Source organism: Trachypithecus francoisi, unplaced genomic scaffold, assembly GCF_009764315.1.
Source record: "Trachypithecus francoisi isolate TF-2019V2 unplaced genomic scaffold, Tfra_2.0 Lachesis_group5, whole genome shotgun sequence".
NCBI classification, from domain to species: domain Eukaryota; kingdom Metazoa; phylum Chordata; class Mammalia; order Primates; family Cercopithecidae; genus Trachypithecus; species Trachypithecus francoisi.
Genome location: NW_022681470.1, coordinates 35,594,862 through 35,615,387, shown reverse-complemented (window position 1 = coordinate 35,615,387; position 20,526 = coordinate 35,594,862). Strand labels below are relative to the sequence as shown.

The window sequence follows — 20,526 nt, the reverse complement described above, 5'->3', positions numbered from 1 at the left end:
GTACTTTAGTACACACCATGTATTTATATACACATTCACTTTCACAAATCTGCTAAAAGAATTAAAGAGCTATTTATAGCCAAATAATAAAAAAACCTGAAAAATACTTCAAATATGCTTACATTTCTATACCACTTCTTGGATTCCAGTTTAAATATGATGTCCGGATTTATATAAGTAATTCATTTTTATTATATGTCCCTATGAAGACACCTAAAAACAATGTGGCTTGTAAACTTAAAACTCATGAGGAAAACTTTATTTTCCTCTTTATCCTTTATAGTAAATAAAACTAATAAAAGAAATGAACTGGGTAATATAGGTATTATTTCTACATTAACTGACAAAGCCAATAAATGATAAAAATGATGAGTTAATAATTATCCAAAATGGCACATAATAGTTAAAAACAAAAAAAATAAAAACAGACACATAAAAATACTGATAATTCTTTGCCTAGGAAAACCCGAAAGTAGCACTGTTGATAAATGATATTTTGAAGAAAAAGCATTATTTTAGCAACTTGTATTTGATGTCTATCTAGAAAATAAGAACAGAAAATGGTATGTTAACATTCAGAGTACATTTTTCAACTTCACTATCCATGAGTAGTACTTTAAATCCTAGTTCTTTATTCACTTTCTATTATTTCATGTCTGAATCTTGCTGGGCAGCATTCATTTCACTGTTCTCAAAATGTTCCAAGAGCCCACTAATTTAAACCTGGAATAAGAAAAGTAGATTTTTTAGCCACAAATGTCTGCAAAGCAAAACATCTGTTATAAAGGAAAAAAATTGTTTTGAGATGTGAAGGTAACATCATTAAATACTGTCTTCATAAGTAACCTGTTGGGATGAGAACAGATTATTTAACACACTACCATTCTGGTTACTCATAAGGCAAGCAATCTAAAAAACAATTTGGTTAATAAATATTTTTTAAATATAAAGATTACAATACACTCATAATCAACTTCTGATGGTATTACATTCTTTCTAGAGGGAAAGACAATTTGAACAAATTCAGACAACATGTCAAAGGCAATTCTTGTGTTTTTCACATTTCAGGCAAACCCAAATGAACAGATCAAAAGTAAAGGTTGGAAGGAAAATAATACAAAAATAAATAAAAATAATATGTTTTTACTTATTATTATCTCGCAAAACAAAGAGAACAAAAGTTGGGAACGCTGATAATTAGAGTAGAAAGGATCCAAAGTACTTTGCAATGTAGAACTTATAAACAAAATCTTAACCACATAATAGTGAGAAATCTTTATGAAGTCACATAAAAAATAAGGATCTATTTTTCCAATTAAACAGCATGAAATTTACAATTTCAAATAAAATTTGATTTAAACTTATTTTCTAAAATTGTGACTGATAAGGAGTTAGGCAAATAAACATTTTCAACTTCAGTATTAATATGACATTTAACATTCAATCTAAATGACCCTCTTTTTGAGTAAGGAATACAGGTATTTTTAGAAACTTAGTTCATATACAAAAGGGGAGCACTTATTTTGGTCAAGAGCCAAATATCTTATGAATCTGAAATGGCAGAATTGAAATGGTCAGTTAAAACATAAAAATCCTAATGGACATTTAATAAATAATTATTTGCCTTGTTTGGTCACATTCTTCAGATCTTATATGTACTTAGACCTCAATATAGCATGATATAGCAGACGACAGCTTTAACAGTTTAAAGCAACAAAGGAAGGAGAAGGGAGCACAACTTATAGTATTTCAGTATGAAAGTGTACTCTGAAAATTTTGAGTTTATGACAATTTAAATTCTAACCTCAACTTGCTTTACTTGTATAATTTAAAATGTATTAAATCATTTTGTCTTTGACAAAGTAGCAGAGAATAAAGTTGACCATTCCACTAAATGCCTTAAAATTACTTAAATGAACCAGAACTTAAGGAAATAATCTTTTGAATACCTAAGTAGGTTACTTGTCGATGACTGGTTGTTATTTTTAAGTTATAATTTTAAATGTATTAAAATTCAAATACATGTGTCATCCCACCAAATAACCATTTAGAGATAAGACTATCATTCATTCTCATTACTTACATATCCAAACTTAAATATCAACTTCTAATTTCTTTTACCAGTAGAAAACTTAATCGCTTACAGATATGTAGTAAATATTACCTCTTAATTTTGTATTATCATATTATTCAACCCAGACAAAATAAACTCAAAGCAGTTCCAATGGACAATTTATCTTACCTTTCAAAAGCAGGCCATGAGGTCTCTTCACTTAGTTCAGAACCATCACTGCTACCTAAAATGAAAAGTTATTCTATTTTTTAAACATCAGAATTACCTCTCTTAGTTTGCATTTCACAATTTAAAAATAAATTAACGAACCTATGCTCATAAAATGACAATCATATTGTGGGTGAACATATCCACATATTAATTCTTTATTCTAATATTACTGCTGCTAGATTTATTTTGCAATATATTGGAATACAGTTGACATGACAACCTAAAATAACAAAATAGCATAAAACATTTTTGCTTGCCTACTTGTAGCTGAAATTCATTATGTCAATAAACAATTTTTCCTACCATTAGAGAAAATAAAATAACACAAAGTTTCTTATTAGATTTGTTATAATTTAGGACCAATATAATTATAAAATCCTTGGAGATTCATGGCACACTTCTTTCCCTTGTATCAAAGTCCATTACTACCCTAAGTATAAAAAGCCTAATGAAATCCAATTCTTTGTCTCTAGAGACAAAGTTAAAGAGGATGGAATCTCTAAATTTAAAAAACCAAAAACTGGTGCTATAAAACTGTAACAATTTTCTCTTTGGCCAAAAGATCAGTTAAAATGGTCTTCAAACAGAATGTTTAAAATTAGCTAGAGGGGAAAAAAAAAACAACAAAAAAACTATGGGGAATGAACTCAGGGTCCAAAACAGCTTAGTTGACTTAAATGTTACTTTAAAGATAATTCTGGCTCTCAATAAAACTAAGATGACTAATAGGTCAAGTTAAATTGTCTATCAGACAGGGTTCTAAGAAGAGAGACTTAAACTCTTTTACAAGCAGGGTTCTGAAAGACTCAAACTAATGCTGTAAGTTATCCCTCAGATACCTGTAATGGATGCTGTAAGGTATCCATTAGACTCATCTCTCTTAGAGATGATGGATTAATACCCTTCTATGGGTTTGCAATGGCACTAGTTATGTACCATCCTTGGATAAACTGAGATAACAATTACTGAAATAATCTTCTGTATTGTATGATTCAGAAGAAGAATCAGAGGTAACCTGTGCTGGTGGTGGGGTTTTGTACATTATCTACAATATCTTTTGATTTGTGGCACTATGTGGTAAAGACTGAAAATTTAAGCATAATTAGTATAACTTATTTGTAGAAAATGTAAGCATGAAGCTCAGAGTTAATCTGCTTCCCTTAGCTAGGTGAGACTACTCAAGATTATCTAGGATAGATACCACATTAGAAAATGTTTGAGGCCATTGTTCTAAGCACTGGTTAATTTTCCCACAGTATTTTCAAAGCCTTCACTGAAGATTAATATTGCATGTAAAAGTTAAAGCTAAGAAAAAAAAAAAACTCTTGTGTGTGTATATTAACACCTATCATCTTATGGTAATAGACTTATTCTTTTTTTCATATTGTTAAAGCTTTAAAACAAAAATCCTCGAAGGTAAATGCCTATGTGTAATGTTCTTAATTTACAAACTAGGATGCAACGATCTTTTACCGTTTACCTACTTAGCCTTAGAATAATTAAAAAATAAACACAAATGCAAAAATCTGCTCTAAAAGAGAAAAGTCTCCACACTGAGATGCCAACTGTAACTCAATAAAATAACTAAACAACAATCTTGTGGTAACCAAAAGGACATCTATGAAAAGTAAAAGCTATAAACTATAGAATAATTCTCACTATAACACTTATGATGAGAAAGAATAAAATATTACATACTTGAGAGCTGTAATTTTAAAAATTACTTTGTGCTTTAAGTGGCATGCCAAATTCCTATGTGTAGAAAATTTTTGACTGAAAAAAAGTTCTTTCCTTTGCAAAATTATTTTTCAGACTGAAATTAATATTTGCATATAGGCACTTAGAACATTTAATAAGAGGTATTTCAGGTGACAAACTTGTCTTTTAAAAAAATTTTATCATTCATTCACTTGCATTTTTATATAAAAAGGGGACTATCAGAATAAACAACTGCTGAATGGTAATGGAGAGCTCTGAAATAATTTCATTTGAACTCTCAAGGGCTAAGGAAGTCAGTATGTTCAAGAAAATCAATCTCCTTTTGCATCTGTTTCCACTGGCTGTTGACCAATATTGATTAAGATATTAGTAATAATAGGCTTAGCCCTTGAACAATCTGGTAGTTAATCACAGATGGAGACATATTCCTCCTTTATTTCTTTTAAAAAATAAAAGCAGCTATTGTATGAATAATTTCTTTTTCTGAGACAGAATCTTGCTCTGTGGTCCAGGCAGGGTAGTGCAATGGTGTGAACATGGCTCACTGCAACCTCTGCCTCCTGGGTTCAAATGATTCCTGTGCCTCAGCATCCTAAGTAGCTGGGATTACAGGCATGCACCATCACACCCCAGTGATTTTTGTATTTTTAGTAGAGATGGGGTTTTGCCACGTTGGCCAGGCTCATTTTAAACTCCTGACCTCAAGAGATCTGCCCATCTGGGACTCCCAAAGTGCTGGGATTACAGGCGTGAGCCACCCTGCCCCGGCCTGTATGAATAATTTCTAATTGTAAAAAGAAATTATGCTCATCTAGAAGACTCAAAAATTAAAAGTTTAGGAAGTAAAAACAAATCCCTCTCTTAATCTCACATCCCTTTCTAATATGGTCCCAATTTTCTGCTCTTCTTCACATTAGCTATCTCTGTTTCTTCACCTCTCATTTTCAAATTTACTCCAATCCAGGCCTTGCCCTGACACTTCCATGAAGCAACTCTTACCAAGGTCACCAATGACTTTAATTTTGCCAGATCCACCCCCGTCAATTCCCTGTTCTCATCTTAGCTCTCTTTTTTTGCATTTGATATTCACACATTCAGTACTTTCCCCCTCCTTGAGATACTTCATCTACTGGGCTTTTGTTTTTTTCCCCCTACTTCATTGATCTCTCCTTTTTAGTTTCCTTTGATGACCCATCCTTCATTTAAAAAATAATCAGACTTCTAAATGTGAGAATGTTTTCTTATTTATGTACAGTCTCTCTTTAGGTACCCTCAACCAATCATGGCTTATAAATATGCTACCTCTCATATATCTTCAGACCTGACCTTAAGCCTCTGAGCTCCAGATTCATATATTCAACAACCTACCTGACATCTCCATAGGGACTAAACATGTCCAAAACAGAAATGATTCCCCAAATTCAGTCCCCCTTCACAAACACTTCACTGCCCACAGATTACTCTGTCTTCTCTACCTTGGTAATAGCATCATCATCTAACTATTATGCTTGTTTAACCCAAATAACCTGAAGTCATCCCTAACTCCACACTCTTCCTCCTCCCCATATCCAAATCACATGCAGTTAACTAATTCAACCAGCCCACATGTTCTTTTTCCACCTTCTTCAAATGCTTCCCCTTCTGGAGTTAAAAACAGCAAGCACTTTCAAAACCATTACAAATTATTAACTTCATCCTGTATTTAACTGCTACTTTGTTTTCTAACCAAATTTTCTCTGTGTGGTGCGGTTTTTTTCCAGTCAAGTTTTGTTAACATTTTTATTTAATGTTAAATTACAACCCTCTCAGAGAAGTATTTCTCACCTATTGATATTCCACTAGAAAGAGTAGAACTTTCAGCTTGGCCTCGAGATGGCGCATGGGGCTCCATGACGCTATCATCTAACAGATGTCTTGGCCCTGCATTTGGAAACGTTGCACTCTTAAATTCTGCTGTGTTCATTTTATGAATGAAACTGGAAACAAAGAGAAAAAAAAGTTCGTACCTTTTATTATTGTTACTAATTTAAAAACTGCTCTTTATATAAAGATTTAGGACATAAAAGATTTACCTGCTAACTGTCATACTCAGATCTTACCATAAAAGCCTCAAATGAACAGTTCAGGGAATATGTTTTAGGAAACCTGGCCATATCTATGTATATAATTAGAACATATTTTAAAATAATTTCATTTTGAGCCTCATGGCCATTAAAAAAATTGTTTCCACATTCACTTTTGGAAAACAGTTATTAAATTTCCAGAGAAATCATGGCAAAAGTGAACATGTGTCCCCATTTTGAAAAAACAATATACTGCAAAACTAATGAAGCTAAACAAAAAGTCAGTTTTCTTTATATTTAGGAATAAAGAAAATAATTTTTACAGCTGTTACTTTTGACTTATTTTGGTTAAGACAATGACTGTCTTGATATAAAGGTTATAATTTTTTTTTTTTTTTTGAGACGGAGTCTCGCTCTGTCGCCCAGGCTGGAGTGCTGTAGCCGGATCTCAGCTCACTGCAAGCTCTGCCTCCCGGGTTCACGCCCATTCTCCTGCCTCAGCCTCCCGAGTAGCTGGGACTACAGGCGCCCACCACCTCGCCCAGCTAGTTTTTTTTTTGTATTTTTTAGTAGAGACGGGGTTTCACCGTGTTAGCCAGGATGGTCTCGATCTCCTGACCTCATGATCCACCCGTCTTGGCCTCCCAAAGTGCTGGGATTACAGGCTTGAGCCACCGCGCCCTGCCAGGTTATAATTTTTTAAAACAGACATATTGCTATCCTGATTTTACTTATGATGGCCCTCTGTAATGTTCATGTATCGTCCCCAAATATAAATGCATTGTTGACAAAATCCCATTTCCAAATTCAGGTAAAGTAAGAAATAAAAGCTTTTAGACAAACAAGACATTTTACTGAATCAGAAAACGGCTATTAAGAATAAAGAAAACTATTCAAGGGTACCATTTTCTACTGAACTAATAAATAGACAATAAATTCAATTATAAACGACTTAAAAATTTGAAAGATAAAATTAAAAATGCTGACTTATAACCCAAGCTATGGCACTTCCTATGTCCATGTGGAATCAGATTCCGAGGGGACGGTGGTGTCTGTGGGAGCAAGGCTCCTTCAGCTGCCACACTTTTTCGTCCACTCTGTGGAGATGCTCCTACTTCAGGACCTAAGGGTTAAATTTAAAGAGATTTTCAAACAATTACTTTATTTTTCAATCCCCGATATAAAATACTAAATGTGGTTCAAATTTTGAGATAGTATTGATGTTAGTTCTATTTCATTGACTTGAAGATGAGAAATATATTCTAAGTCCTAAAACACAAAATCCCAAACCATACAAAATCCATTAACTTTTATCTTACTTATACTAAGTAGAGGCAGTGTAAATATTTTCTCCATTTACATAGGAAGAAGCAGAATTAGAACAGACCAGCTTTCACATCACAGACAAAACCTGGACTAAACACCCAGGTCTTCCTAGTCCTAGGTTCACCGCTCTTTTAATTTTATACATTACTTCTTTACTCCTAGTTTCAACTTCCTCTTAGATAAAGAATGTGTCAGGTAGGTCAAACACTCAAATTAGAAATTAAATCTATACCGACACTGTTCAGGCTTATGGGAATAAATAATAGAATATTATGAAAGAACAAAACAGCACTTTAAGAATAAAAAGAAAAGGCAAATTTAAGAAATTTAAACTGCAGTGTTTTTTCTGCTTAGAATATTCTTCCCCATAGATATTATCATGGTTTGTTTCTTCACTTCTTCACATCTTATTAGATTAGCTGTCAAATATTTTCAGAATATACATGAAACTTAGTGCGAAGGCCTATATTGGGAATTTAAAAAAGGCACCTATCAGGGATTTCTTAAATAATGACAATTTTATGTTTTTTAAAAAATTACTTGTGGTATATGCATAATATCCCCATTATAATGTAACAGGTAAAGTAAGGAACTATGATTTTTATATTAAAGTGAACATTTGAAAAAATTATGTCACTAAAATTGACTTCTATAATTATTCAAATTAGCAGACTTTCCCATTAGACCACAGCAGTTTCTAGTGTAATCAACCTTCATTGCCCAGGACAGTGCATTCTTAATTAAAAATGAATATTCATAACTACTTATCTATTATTTTCCATCTGTTGCATCTATCTATTTTCCTTGACTAGCTAGCATATTTGTTTGTACACTACTGACAAACTATAGTAACTTTTTTTTTTTTTTTTTTGGGATGGAGTCTTGCTCTGTTGCCCAGGCTGGAGTGCAGTGGCACGATGTCGGCTCATTGCAAACTCTGCCTCCTGGGTTCACACCATTCTCTTGCCTCCGTCTCCTAAGCAGCTGGTACTACAGGCGTCTGCCACCACGCCCGGCTAATTTAAAAAAATTTTTTTTGTGTTTTTTTAGTAGAGGCGGGGTTTCACCATGTTAGCCAGGATGGTCTCGATCTCCTGACCTCATGATCCGCCTACCTTCGCCTCCCAAAGAGCTGGGATTACAGGTGTGAGCCATGGAGCCCAGCCAGCAACTTTTAAATTAAAAAAAAAAACAAAAACAAAAAACCCAGAAAGGACTTTAATATCAAAATAAATTTTACATGCAGTATAAGAAGTACGAAATTTTTATTTACTTTGGAGTATAGTCTTCCTTATTAGGTTATCTGATTTAGATTTGGTAACAAGAGAAAACTATGTACTGACCTACTAAATCTTCTCTGGAAGCAGCAGAGCGTGGGGTGCTCGTCCCTGGTTCTATCTTTAATGAAAGCCTGAATTTTAAAAAGACAAAATACATACAATGATTAACATTTGACAAAATAAGATTAAAGTTGTGTATTTTCTCACAAAAAAACTAAAAACATTTTTATGAAATAATCTGACCTATATATTTTTCTTCAAGAGCAATCTTCTTCTTTTAAAGAGACAGAGAATCTCACTTAAGCCTCAAACTCCTGGGCTCAAGTGATCCTTCCACCGTGGCCTCCCAAAGTGCTGGGATTACAGGCATAAGCCACCAAGCCTGGCCAAGGGCAATTTTTAATTAAGATGTTAAGTCTCATCTCTTTCATACAAAGCTGATCTTATGGTTATTCTAGGAAATATTAGGAAGGGAAAATATATTAAAAAGTTGTATTTAAAAACACAAAAATCTCCCCAATTATCCCAAAGTTGCCAAACCATGGAACACATTTAAAGATACTTGATCAATGACTAAATGATGATTCAACTTAGAGTTTACCCTGATACCTGACACTTGATTCAGAAACTTTCATATGTATTATTAAATAAATTATGCAAATTATTTCTAAAAACACCTTATTTAAAACTAACCATCTAACAAACCAGCTGACAAAACTCTTCAAAAGAAAGATCTACACAAATAAAAAGGTTGTTTGCAAAATTTCTAGTAAGTCCCTGTCCTAAGTCAGAGTTTACTATTTGACACTTAAGTTCCATTTAGGATAATATATCCAGTTCTGAGTTTCACAGTGAAAGAGATTATGATTTCTATCAGTGGAAGCTATTTCAGAAAATAGGACACTAAAGTAGTTGTAGAAAACGCTTTGATATGATACATGAAGCCTAATATTGCTGAGTCTGTCTGAAATTTAATAAAAACTGTTTAGTATTCTACCAAAATTTTAAAAGTAATTGCATAATACAAATGTCATTTATAATGATAAACAAATCGACTGTAAGTTATTAATTATATTCCAGTTATTTGATAATACAAAATGCATATGTTGAATAGATAAATGATTAACCAGACTCTTTTCTCTTTTTATGAAAATGTTTAATTATTTAGGCTACAAACTATACTACATTCATTCATTGGACAAGTATTTACTGAACACCTGTATTGGGCACTGTGCTCAGAACTGGAATATAACAGAGAATACGGCAGATGCGGTATTCCTGTCCTTCTGAAGCTTACAGTCTAGTAGATGAAAGAAAAGTAGTAAATGAAATAACTACCATTTCCCAACGACACCAACATAGAAAGGAAAAGAAAGGGAGCTTATTGGGCGAATTACACTGCTATTGGTAGCAGCTAGAAACTGACAGCAATATAAAAAGTAGAAGCATCTTTAAAAAGCAGTGAAGGCTAGTCTGAGTGCCAGCTGCTTACAACACCATCAAAGCACCACATAATAAGAGAGATGCTGATTCATTAAGAAAAGATATGTTCAGTATTAAAATAAAAACCAGAAAAATTTTCATCCTGGTCAAAAGACATGTAATTTGTAATAGCTATACTGGCAGCCTATGTAGATCAAGTTGCCCAAAACAGACCTTTTGTAAGTGACATGCCATTTCTATTTACAAATTTTTCATCATGAAAGGCATTTTTTTCTAACAAAATGTTTTCTTCTAATTTTTTCTAATAATTTTAATGACATCTTAAAATGCTCTATTTTTCAAACACACTAAATTATTAGGCTCATGCAACAAACACAGTGCATTTTTAGAAAAACAATCTGTCAGCCAGGTGCGGTGGCTCACGCCTGTAATCCTACCACTTTGGGAGGCCGAAGCGGGTGGATCATCTGAGGTCAGGAGTTCAAGATCAGCCTGGCCAACATGGTGAAACCCCATCTCTACTAAAAATACACAAATTAGACAGGCATGATGGTGGGCACCTGTAATCCCAGCTACTCGGGAGGCTGAGGCAGAAGAATCACTTGAACCCAGTGGGGTGGAGGTTGCAGTGAGCTGAGATCGCACCACTGCCCTGCCCTCCAAACTGGGAAACAGAGTGAAATTCCGTCTCCAAAAAAAAAAAAAAAAAAAGGAAAAGGAAAAGAAAAAGAAAAACAATGTCTTCTCTACTCCCGTATGATGTCCCAATAACACCAAATGACTCATTGTTCCCCATGCAAACACACTGTTTCTCATCCCATTCCTTTGATCATTCCATTCCCCAGCATGCTTTTCCTCACCCTTCACGTGAGACTAACTCCTACTCACCTGTTAAGATTCAGCCTCAGATGACGCTGTCTCCTGAAGCTGTTTGTATTTCCTTTCTTTTAGTTTTCCTACGTAAATCTGGGTTAGGTCCCCCACTTACCTATGTTTCCATAGTATCCTTGGCATATTTTTATTATGGTACTGTTTGAAATGTCTTATAATCATCTGTTCTGTGGATGTATCTTACACGAGACTGAGCTTCTTGAGAGCAAGAACAGTATCTTATTTTTATAATCCCAGCAACTAGCACAGTAACTGGCCTATAACAAAACCTCAGTAAATATCTGTCAATGTAATGGAAGGGCTGCTCTGGTTCTAACTGCTCATGAAAACAAAAATCAGTATAATAGTATCAGTTTTCCTACAAAAATGAAGGTACTATATGATATGTCAGTTTATAGAATGTCAGAACTACTTCATGGCTTCACTGGCTAAGTCTACCCTTTTAGCAAAGTAAAAACTAGCTTTAATAAATACTGTATTATAATTTTACAGTAGTCACAAAAAATTTGCCATCCTCTATAAAAATTGTGCAAAATTTTCTTAGATTTTACTTCAATCTAATAAACTTTAAATTCTTTTAAATTCAGTAAGTTTCTTGAGCCAGATAAATATCTAATAGCTACTTACTCACATTTTGAATTTTAAGATCTGTTCTACACCTCACTGGACAAAACTTAAGTACTTACTAGGCATGAGTTCTATGTCAGTAATTAGAGAGAAGGGAAAAATAGTGGTAAGTATAAGACACAGACCATCAAACTTGAAAAACTTACAACCTAGGGCAATAGATTTGTGAAACAACTCCAGCCTTAAAAAGCTTTTTCATTGACTTTATACATTTTCAAGTAAGTAACCATGTAGAAACTTTTTGTAGAATAAAAATTGGTACAGAAATATAAAGTGTTGACATTATGGTGTGAGAGAAAAGATGGCAATAAACGCGTTTTCAAACATTAGTCAAATTTTAGATGCATTTAGAAAAATTATTCCTAGATGTTTTCCAGAATTTCTACAGCCATTTACTGGGACTAATTCTGTTCTACAAAAATTTTTTTAAATTGTCAAAATCTGGAACAAGGAAGTTAATAATCATTACTAAAGGAAGATAAAAAAATTTCTATGTAATGCATTAACACTGAAAAATAATCTAGTCTTTTACTTTGATAAATTTTTGAAACATGACCTTTTATTGGAAAAAATATTTGTGAAAGTGCAAAATTCAATTTGAAAGCTTGGGAACAACTGGGATAATAAAGCTAAGTAAACTTTTTTAACAAAGTAACAAATGAAGCTAAAAGAAAAGTGACAAACTTCAAGAGAAATAAGCTCTTTATCCTCCCACCTTAAAAAAAAAAAAAATCCAGCAGTTATGATGTAAAGTTTATCAATAAAAGATGAAAAGGTTAATAATTAAAAAATTTCCTCTCCCATCTTTGGGAAGTACTGTGGATATAAGGAGATAAAAATGAGATAAAAATGGATATCAGCTATTTTAAAAGTGATTTCAAACAATCTTTTTTTTTTTTTTTTTTTGAGATGGAGTTTTGCTCTTTTTGCCCAGGTTGGAGTGCAATGGTGCACTCTCGGCTCACTGCAACCTCTGCCTCCTGGGTTCTAGTGATTTTCCTGCCTCAGCCTCCCAAGCAGCTGGGATTACAGGCATGCACCACCATGCCTGGCTAATTTTGTATTTTTAGTACAGACAATGTTTCACTATATTGGCCAGGCTGGTCTCGAACTCCTGACCTCAAGTGATCCACCCGCCTTGGCCTCCCAAAGTGCTAGGATTACAGGCATGAGTCATTGTATCCCACTGTGCCCGGCCTCAAAAATCTTTAATAAAGAACTTGCTATAATATAGGGAAAAGGATAAGTGTGGTGCTGCATTGGAGAAATGTCTCTTCTCCAGAGAGAAGATGGACCAATAGTCTCCCAATCCGCAAAAACAATTAAAAACAAACAATGATGTGTCAATAATTAGCATTAAACAGTAATTTTTCTATTTTAAAAAGTTTCATTAATTTTTCTGTCTATTAAAAGTTAAATTCTGTAAGGATTCAATGATTGAATATGGGGAAAAAGAAGAAATTTAAATTAGAACTATCAAATGTTAGCTCTCTACAAACAGAGATAAAAATATTAAAAAGAACAGATGAGGTATTTGTATATTGGCTCAATCATAACAAGTGACTAAAAAGTAATATATGTTAATACCTTTACTGCTGTAAACCTACCACTGGATTAGGCCTTTGTATGGTAGCATGCAGGATTTGGATGTTTAAATACATAGGGATAGAAAGGTGGAGGACAGGACAAAGTTATACAAACCACTTTTGAAGATCCAACCTACTTGTAATTATCGTCTTCCACAAATTTTTGTAGTTCTTCTATATACTGAACGGAGTTCAGATATTTTTGGACATGAGGCAACATGGGAATATCTAGGCAAAAGGTGATAAATAATTATCTGATAAAGCACATCTTAACCAGAACTTTAAAAATTGAGCTGAAAATAAAGGCAAATTAAGGCCGCATGGCAGCAAAATTTAAATTAACTCTATAAGGACATTACTGAGATAAACGTTAATTGAAACTGAAGGTAATTTAGAATATTACAGTTGCATACTGTTTGTATAGATTCTTTTTAATAGTTCCAATTATAAAGTCCCATATATTTGAGAAATTTCATAGAAAAAGATCAGGAACTATTCTAAACGAAACAGAAGAGGTGAAGGCAGTTACTTTTCTTTTAAAGAAACCTGGTTCCCATTTATAAATGTGGTTTATCTCCGCCCCTTATAAGTTTCCAGCAAGATTAATTTAACAACGCAACTTGATGCTATGTTTAAAATATTGAGAAAAGGACAAAATAAAGAATTATTTGATTTAACTTTCAATAAGATTCTATCTCCACACAGATAGTTTTAGGAAGTTTTTGACGTTTTCTAAAAAGTATAGATGCATGAAGTAAAAGTTAGTTTTAAGATAAATTCACTTGAAGTAATCATATAATGTAAAACTCAGTTTTTTAACCCATAAAAATTATGTATTAACAGCCTAACTTTATTCCCTATCAAACTGGAAGTATCTAAACATTTAAAAAAAAAAAAAAAAAAAAAGCCCTTTCTCATCATTTGGGCTTATGTGGCTGTTTCTATATTTGTCATTCTAAAAAATACACGTTGGGCGAAAATTGGTTATTTATTCGATAATCTGACTCAAGAAAGTTGGTCAACTGTCACGAGGCTCAAGGGTCTCAGCTAAACTTCCCTAATTGAAAGCTGTAAGAACGATTTACATAATAGATCAGGGAGATCAGGCCGGGCGCGGTGGCTCAAGCCTGTAATCCCAGCACTTTGGGAGGCCGAGACGGGCGGATCACAAGGTCAGGAGATCGAGACCATCCTGGCTAACACGGTGAAACCCCCGTCTCTACTAAAAGATACAAAAAACTAGCCGGGCGAGGTGGCAGGCGCCTGTAGTCCCAGCTACTCCGGAGGCAGAGGCAGGAGAATGGCGTAAACCCGGGAGGCGGAGCTTGCAGTGAGCTGAGATCCGGCCACTGCACTCCAGCCTGGGAGACAGAGCCAGACTCCGTCTCAAAAAAAAAAAAAAAAAAATAGATCAGGGAGATCAAATGAGATAATAGAAAAAGACTTTGTCAACTATAAAGGGCCAAATAGCTGTGAGGTAGTAATATTAAATAGTGTCTTTGTGCTGTGAGAAAGTTGCTGTAAAATAGCAGAAAAGCGAAATATAAAAATAAAAATTTTAAATATTAAATACTTAAATTCTTAAAAGCAAGATCTTAAACAGGATGCTACATACTAAATGGCAAAATAAAACAAGCATTATTTTCCTTTATGTTAGAATGGAAATAAGAAATTGATGTCCCCTGCTGTGTGAAAAGTGATCATCAATGTGTGTAAATAAATCACTGGAATTACAGCAATGTTAATGGCTTGGCATTATCCCCCAGAAACTTACCATATTCACAAGACTGTTGTAAATCAGAAATTATTCGAAGGATATTATTCATTAAATTTGATCTCTGCTCATTTTCTAGAATGCTGCCAGTTGATGGGTATGCTGAATCGATGTATGTTAAATCTGACAAATAGATACCTGAAACAAAATGAGATAAATAAATGTCTTCTTAGTTGTAGCTTGGGAGACTATGACAAAGAAAAGGAGGAAAAAGGTTGTTTATAGATATATTCCACGTATGCCACATTTAAAATATATTGCTATTAATACACTGAAGCCTTGGTAACATATGTTACTGGGGTCTAGCTTTCCATACAGTTGGGGCCAGACATACACCAATTTTTTGTAATAATATGCTATTTTGTAAATGTCTTCTTGTGATTTCATTTTCTTTTTTTTTTTTTTTTGAGAGGGGTCTCGCTCTGTTGCCCAGGCTGGAGTGCAGTGGCCGGATCTCAGCTCACTGCAAGCTCCGCCTCCCGGGTTTACGCCATTCTCCTGCCTCAGCCTCTCCAGTAGCTGGGACTACAGGTGCCCGCCACCTCCCCTGGCTAGTTTTTTGTATTTTTTTTAGTAGAGATGGGGTTTCACCGTGTTAGCCAGGATGGTCTCGATCTCTTGACCTCGTGATCCGCCCATCTCGGCCTCCCAAAGTGCTGGGATTACAGGCTTGAGCCACCGCGCCCAGTCTGGTTTCATTTTCTTTTTTTCTTTTTTTTTTTTTTTTTTGAGACGGAGTCTCGCTGTGTCGCCCAGGCTGGAGTGCAGTGGCGCGATCTCGGCTCACTGCAAGCTCCGCCTCCCGGGTTCCCGCCATTCTCCCGCCTCAGCCTCCTGCTGGGACTACAGGCGCCCGCCACCGCGCCCGGCTAGTTTTTTTGTATTTTTAGTAGAGACGGGGTTTCACCGTGTTAGCCAGGAGGATCTCGATCTCCTGACCTTGTGATCCGCCCGCCTCAGCCTCCCAAAGTGCTGGGATTACAGGCTTGAGCCACCGCGCCCGGCCAGGTTTCATTTTCAAGTATAGTTTGAGGCTAGAGTTAGAAACCCCAACACATATGGGAATTAATGGAAAGGAGCTGAGTTCTTCAATTGGCTCTGCCTCTGACTAGTTTCATAACGGAGAGTTATTTTAAATTCAGAACCTCAGATTTAAAACCTACACAAGCATCCATTTTCCAAGGTGTGTTACAACTTGAAGATATTAATTTAGCCAACAGCCCAGCCACTGCCTGACATAGAGAAATTATTTAATATTTGTTTTATACCCTCTTGCCTTGGGTTGATAACTATCATTTGAGTTTTAACTATTTTGAAAATTATCTCAATCTGGTAGAAATGTTTTATATTTTAAAGATCAACAAATGAATTTCTGAAATGGTTCATGTGACTACAAATTGAAGTTAACTATTTCTTACCCTCCATGCTCTTTGCACCAACAAAAATAACACATCCTCTAAAATTTGGTTGTACTAGTCCTTAACATGAAAGGTCACTTATTTAGGATTATTTCTGGAGAGTTCACAATGCACATGTGAAACGTATTAGACAACTATAGCTGGAGAGAAAAGAAAAACATACTTTCCTACTTTTACCCTATTACTTCATGTTCACGATCTCTCAGGGTAAATGCAACCAAAATGACATACCCACTGCCTTCTAAATAAACCCTGTTTTTACTCAGCTTTTTCTTATACCTTAAATGTTTTCTAGACTTATCTCTGCCTATCCAAATCTTATATTTTGCTTATCTAATTCGGTGTCAAGATTCTCTAGTTTTCTCACAGATTCCAAGAAAGGAATTCAGACACTGTCTAGTCTAATCCTCTCCTTTTAGAGATGAAGAACCTGAAATATATAGATGGTAAAGGGACGTGTCTAATGCCATGCAACCTGCTAGTGGCAGAGCTGGATCTCAGATGTTTCACTTATAGCCCAATTTAAAAAAAAATTACTTATATTCTGTTAAAAAATCATACATTATCTGTGCATACTATTCACGTCATGACCTTTGTGACTTCAAAATCTCATTATTTAGGTTTTTTTTTTACATTTATATCTTATCTATTCAAGACTGCAAACTCATTTAAGGCAGTTGCTCTATCTTGCACTCCAAGAGAAAGAAAATCTTGTGCAATGTTTTGACGATAGGTGCTTAACATAAAAGGTTGGCATGGCAATCTTTTTACTCATCCTAGTATCATTCATTTTCTACTCAGTAAATATTTACAGTATTCTTTAAGTCGCCTATCGTACTTTTTTTCTTTAGATAACCTCAACTTTATTTCCCTATGACTCCAAATGAATCTGAGGTTCCAAATGAAGCTGAGGTTCTTCCCACTTTCTCCAATCTCAGAGGAAGAAGAATCCCTGTCTTCTTCCCAAATCTCAACTGTAATTTTGAATGCAATCATTGCTGCCTCCTTCCAGACAACCACTGTTGCCTCTACTATCATTCACCCCTACTGGCTCCTTTCCCAGAGTCAATATACACATTTTTTTAAAATCATTTTTCCCCCCCCAAGACAGAGTCTTGCTTTGTCAAAGGCTGGAATGCAGTGGCGCGATCTTGGCTCAGTGCAACCTCCACCTTCTGGGTTCAAGTGATTCTTGTGCCTCAGCTACCCGAGTAGCTGGGATTACAGGCATGCGCAACCATGCCCGGTTAGTTTTTGCATTTTTAGTAGAGACGGGGTTTCACCATGTTGGCCAGGCTGGTCTCGAACTCCTGGTCTCAAGTGATCCACCCGCCTCAGCCTCCCAAAGTGCTAGGATTATAGGCACGAGTCACTGCACCCGGACCAATATACATGTTTAAATCTCCCCTACTTATAAAACAAAATCTAAGCAACTCTTCCTTCAAATCTGATCCCACTCCTCAAGATAACATCCTTGTCCTCCCTTCAACACACACCTTGGAAGAGAAACATAGAATAGTACACTTATTTTATTCTTTACTTTATTTTTAATGTAATATTTGATACACATAAAAGTTTTTATGTGTCAGGAAAATTGTGAAAAATTTTGAGATTGGGGGAAAAAAAAAAAGATTACTGGGTATCCTGTCTGCAGTACATCCGTTTGGTCCTTCTGAGTTATTTCACAACTCTGCACAGCTGTTGAAAACCGGTAATAAAAATTATTGTTCATAAACATGCCAAAGAATTATGTCCAGTGGGATCTAATGAATGTTGACTTACGTTGACCAATTTTGTAACTATTTGTAAATTTACTTCAGCATTCCTGATTGCATATGAGTGTTACTTTGAATTCTCCCTTGACATATTTTTGATTCCCTTATAAATTTAATAATTTAAATGAAAAATCTGACACATATTCATTTCATATTTGTGTGAGAATCGTGATTTCACAAAAATTATTGCTGGGAATGGTGGCTCACGCCTGTAATCTCAGTACTTCAGAAGGCTAGGTGGGCAGACTGCTTGAGCCCAGGAGTTTGAGACCAGTCTGGACAACACGGTGAGATCCCGTTCCTAAGAAAAAATTGTCAACACATATGACACCTGTTGTTATCAAACAATACAATAAACACTTGTGAAAGACCAGTCAACTTATGACTATAACATCCCTAAGGAGAGCTAAAAGATTCCTCGAAGAAATAGCATGGGGATGTTGGCACAGGTACATCAATGACAGCAATAAAAGATATATAAAAGTAGCACAGAAAAGCTTAAAGAGGAGTTTCATAAATATTCTGTGCAAAAAAAGTCATTCGTTGCTGATGGGATCAGAGAAAGCCTCAAGGAAGAAGTGGGATTTGAGCGGGGTACTAATGTGCCAGTTCTTGCCATTCTTCCATCCTATCATTAAACTCAGATGACAACTCACCTGTACTAGACTGTGCTGTCCAATATGATAACCACTTGCCACATGTAACTACTGTTTTGTGTGTCTATTCTGAATTGAGATGTATTTGAATATAAAACAGACAAGATTTTGAAGAGTTAATATGAAAAATTAATGTAAAATATCTATTAACTTTATTGGTTACATGTTAATATTTTAATATGTTGGGGTAAATACTACTTTAAAAAAGAACTACGACATCATCAATACTGTTATATCTATCTGTATGTTCCTCCTCTACTTCATCTCCTTGCTTCCTGTCCAGAAGTAACCACTACTCTGAACTTCATTTTTTTCCCCAGACATCTGTTTGTATTCCTTCTTTTGCCTATTTTTGAGCTTTAAAAATCATATTTTAATGTATATGTGGATTAAATAATAGTATTTGTAATGTCAGAAAAGTGTCTAGTACGGGAGGCTGAGGCAGGAGAATGGTGTGAACCTGGGAGGCGGAGCTTGTAGTGAGCCGAGATCGTGCCACTGCACTCCAGCCTGGGTGACAGAGCGAGACTCCGTCTCAAAAAAAAAAAGAAAAGTGTCTAGTACATACTAAGTGACTTATTAGCATTTATTAAATAAAATTTAAAAATATGGTCGTCTGTGGTTGCTCTATTTTGTTTCTAAGACTTATCCAAGCTGTTAAATGCTGCTGTAATTCCTTATAATGAGAACAAGCTAATGTGTGACTATTTTACAATTAACTCATTCATTTTATTTGATAGACTTTTGAATTACTCCCATCCCACCTCTAACCATGTTGCTACAGACATTCTTATACACATCTCCCAGTACACATGTACAAAATTTCTTCAGGATATATAAACACACCTAGGAGCAAAACTGCCAAATGCTAAAGTATATTAATATTCAACTTTACAAGATGGTGTCACATTATTTTTCAAGGCTATATCAATTCACATTCCCACTGATGGTATATAGGCTTCTGCTGATCCACATTTGTGCTAACAATTGGTATTATCAATCTCAATTTTGTCAATCTTCTGTATAAAATGGTATCTCTCTGTGTCTTAATTTTTATTTCCTTGATTAGTAATCCGTTTAAATATTTATATTTCTATGTAATAAATGTTTCTGTCCATTTTTTCTTTTGGGTTGTCTTTTTCTTATGGATTTCTAATTTCTTGATGTTTTGTGGACACTAATTTGTCAGTTAAATTTTATCCAGTCACCCTTCAACACACTAAGTAATCTGAAATCTGTATCTATCACCTATTTTGGCAATGGCATTATTAACTTTCTTATTCTAAGTCTTAAAACAGCTCTCTTGGTCTCCCCTCCCTATGTAATCTCTCTGCAGTATTGTAACCATTCTCTTCTAGTTCCCAGGTTTTCCCTACCTTGAACTTTCCTATCTTTCCCCTAATTTCCTCACCATTCTTCTTTTTCCTCATGTTTCTTGGAAGCTGGTTTCCTGGAAATTGGTATCATGGTCTGTCATTAATCTTCCTTTACATTCTACATGTACTTTCTCTAGTATCTTAGTTCCATAGCTTTAGCTACTACCTAATTGCTGATGACTTTTGAACCTCTCTATATAACTGAGATCCTGAATTTCATTTCCAATTTAACATATCTAGCCTTAATTTGTCCCTAAATACCTGTCATTCCAATTTCCTACGCTGGTTAGTGATATTACTAAGTGCTC

At 34.8% G+C, this 20,526-nt stretch overlaps 1 protein-coding gene across 2 annotated transcripts in view; it reads right to left on the bottom strand.

Moving 5' to 3' along the window:
- Positions 1–20,526, bottom strand: part of RALGPS2 (Ral GEF with PH domain and SH3 binding motif 2) — a 187,337-nt gene that overhangs the window by 30,269 nt on the left and 136,542 nt on the right. For both annotated transcript variants that reach the window (XM_033200593.1, XM_033200592.1), the window contains exons 9-14: positions 14,994–15,131; positions 13,357–13,447; positions 8,736–8,803; positions 7,054–7,189; positions 5,828–5,979; positions 2,243–2,297 (exon numbers count right to left, since the gene is read on the bottom strand). In XM_033200593.1, coding sequence (XP_033056484.1) covers positions 2,243–2,297; positions 5,828–5,979; positions 7,054–7,189; positions 8,736–8,803; positions 13,357–13,447; positions 14,994–15,131 — 640 coding nt within the window. The remainder of the gene's footprint in view (positions 1–2,242; positions 2,298–5,827; positions 5,980–7,053; positions 7,190–8,735; positions 8,804–13,356; positions 13,448–14,993; positions 15,132–20,526) is intronic.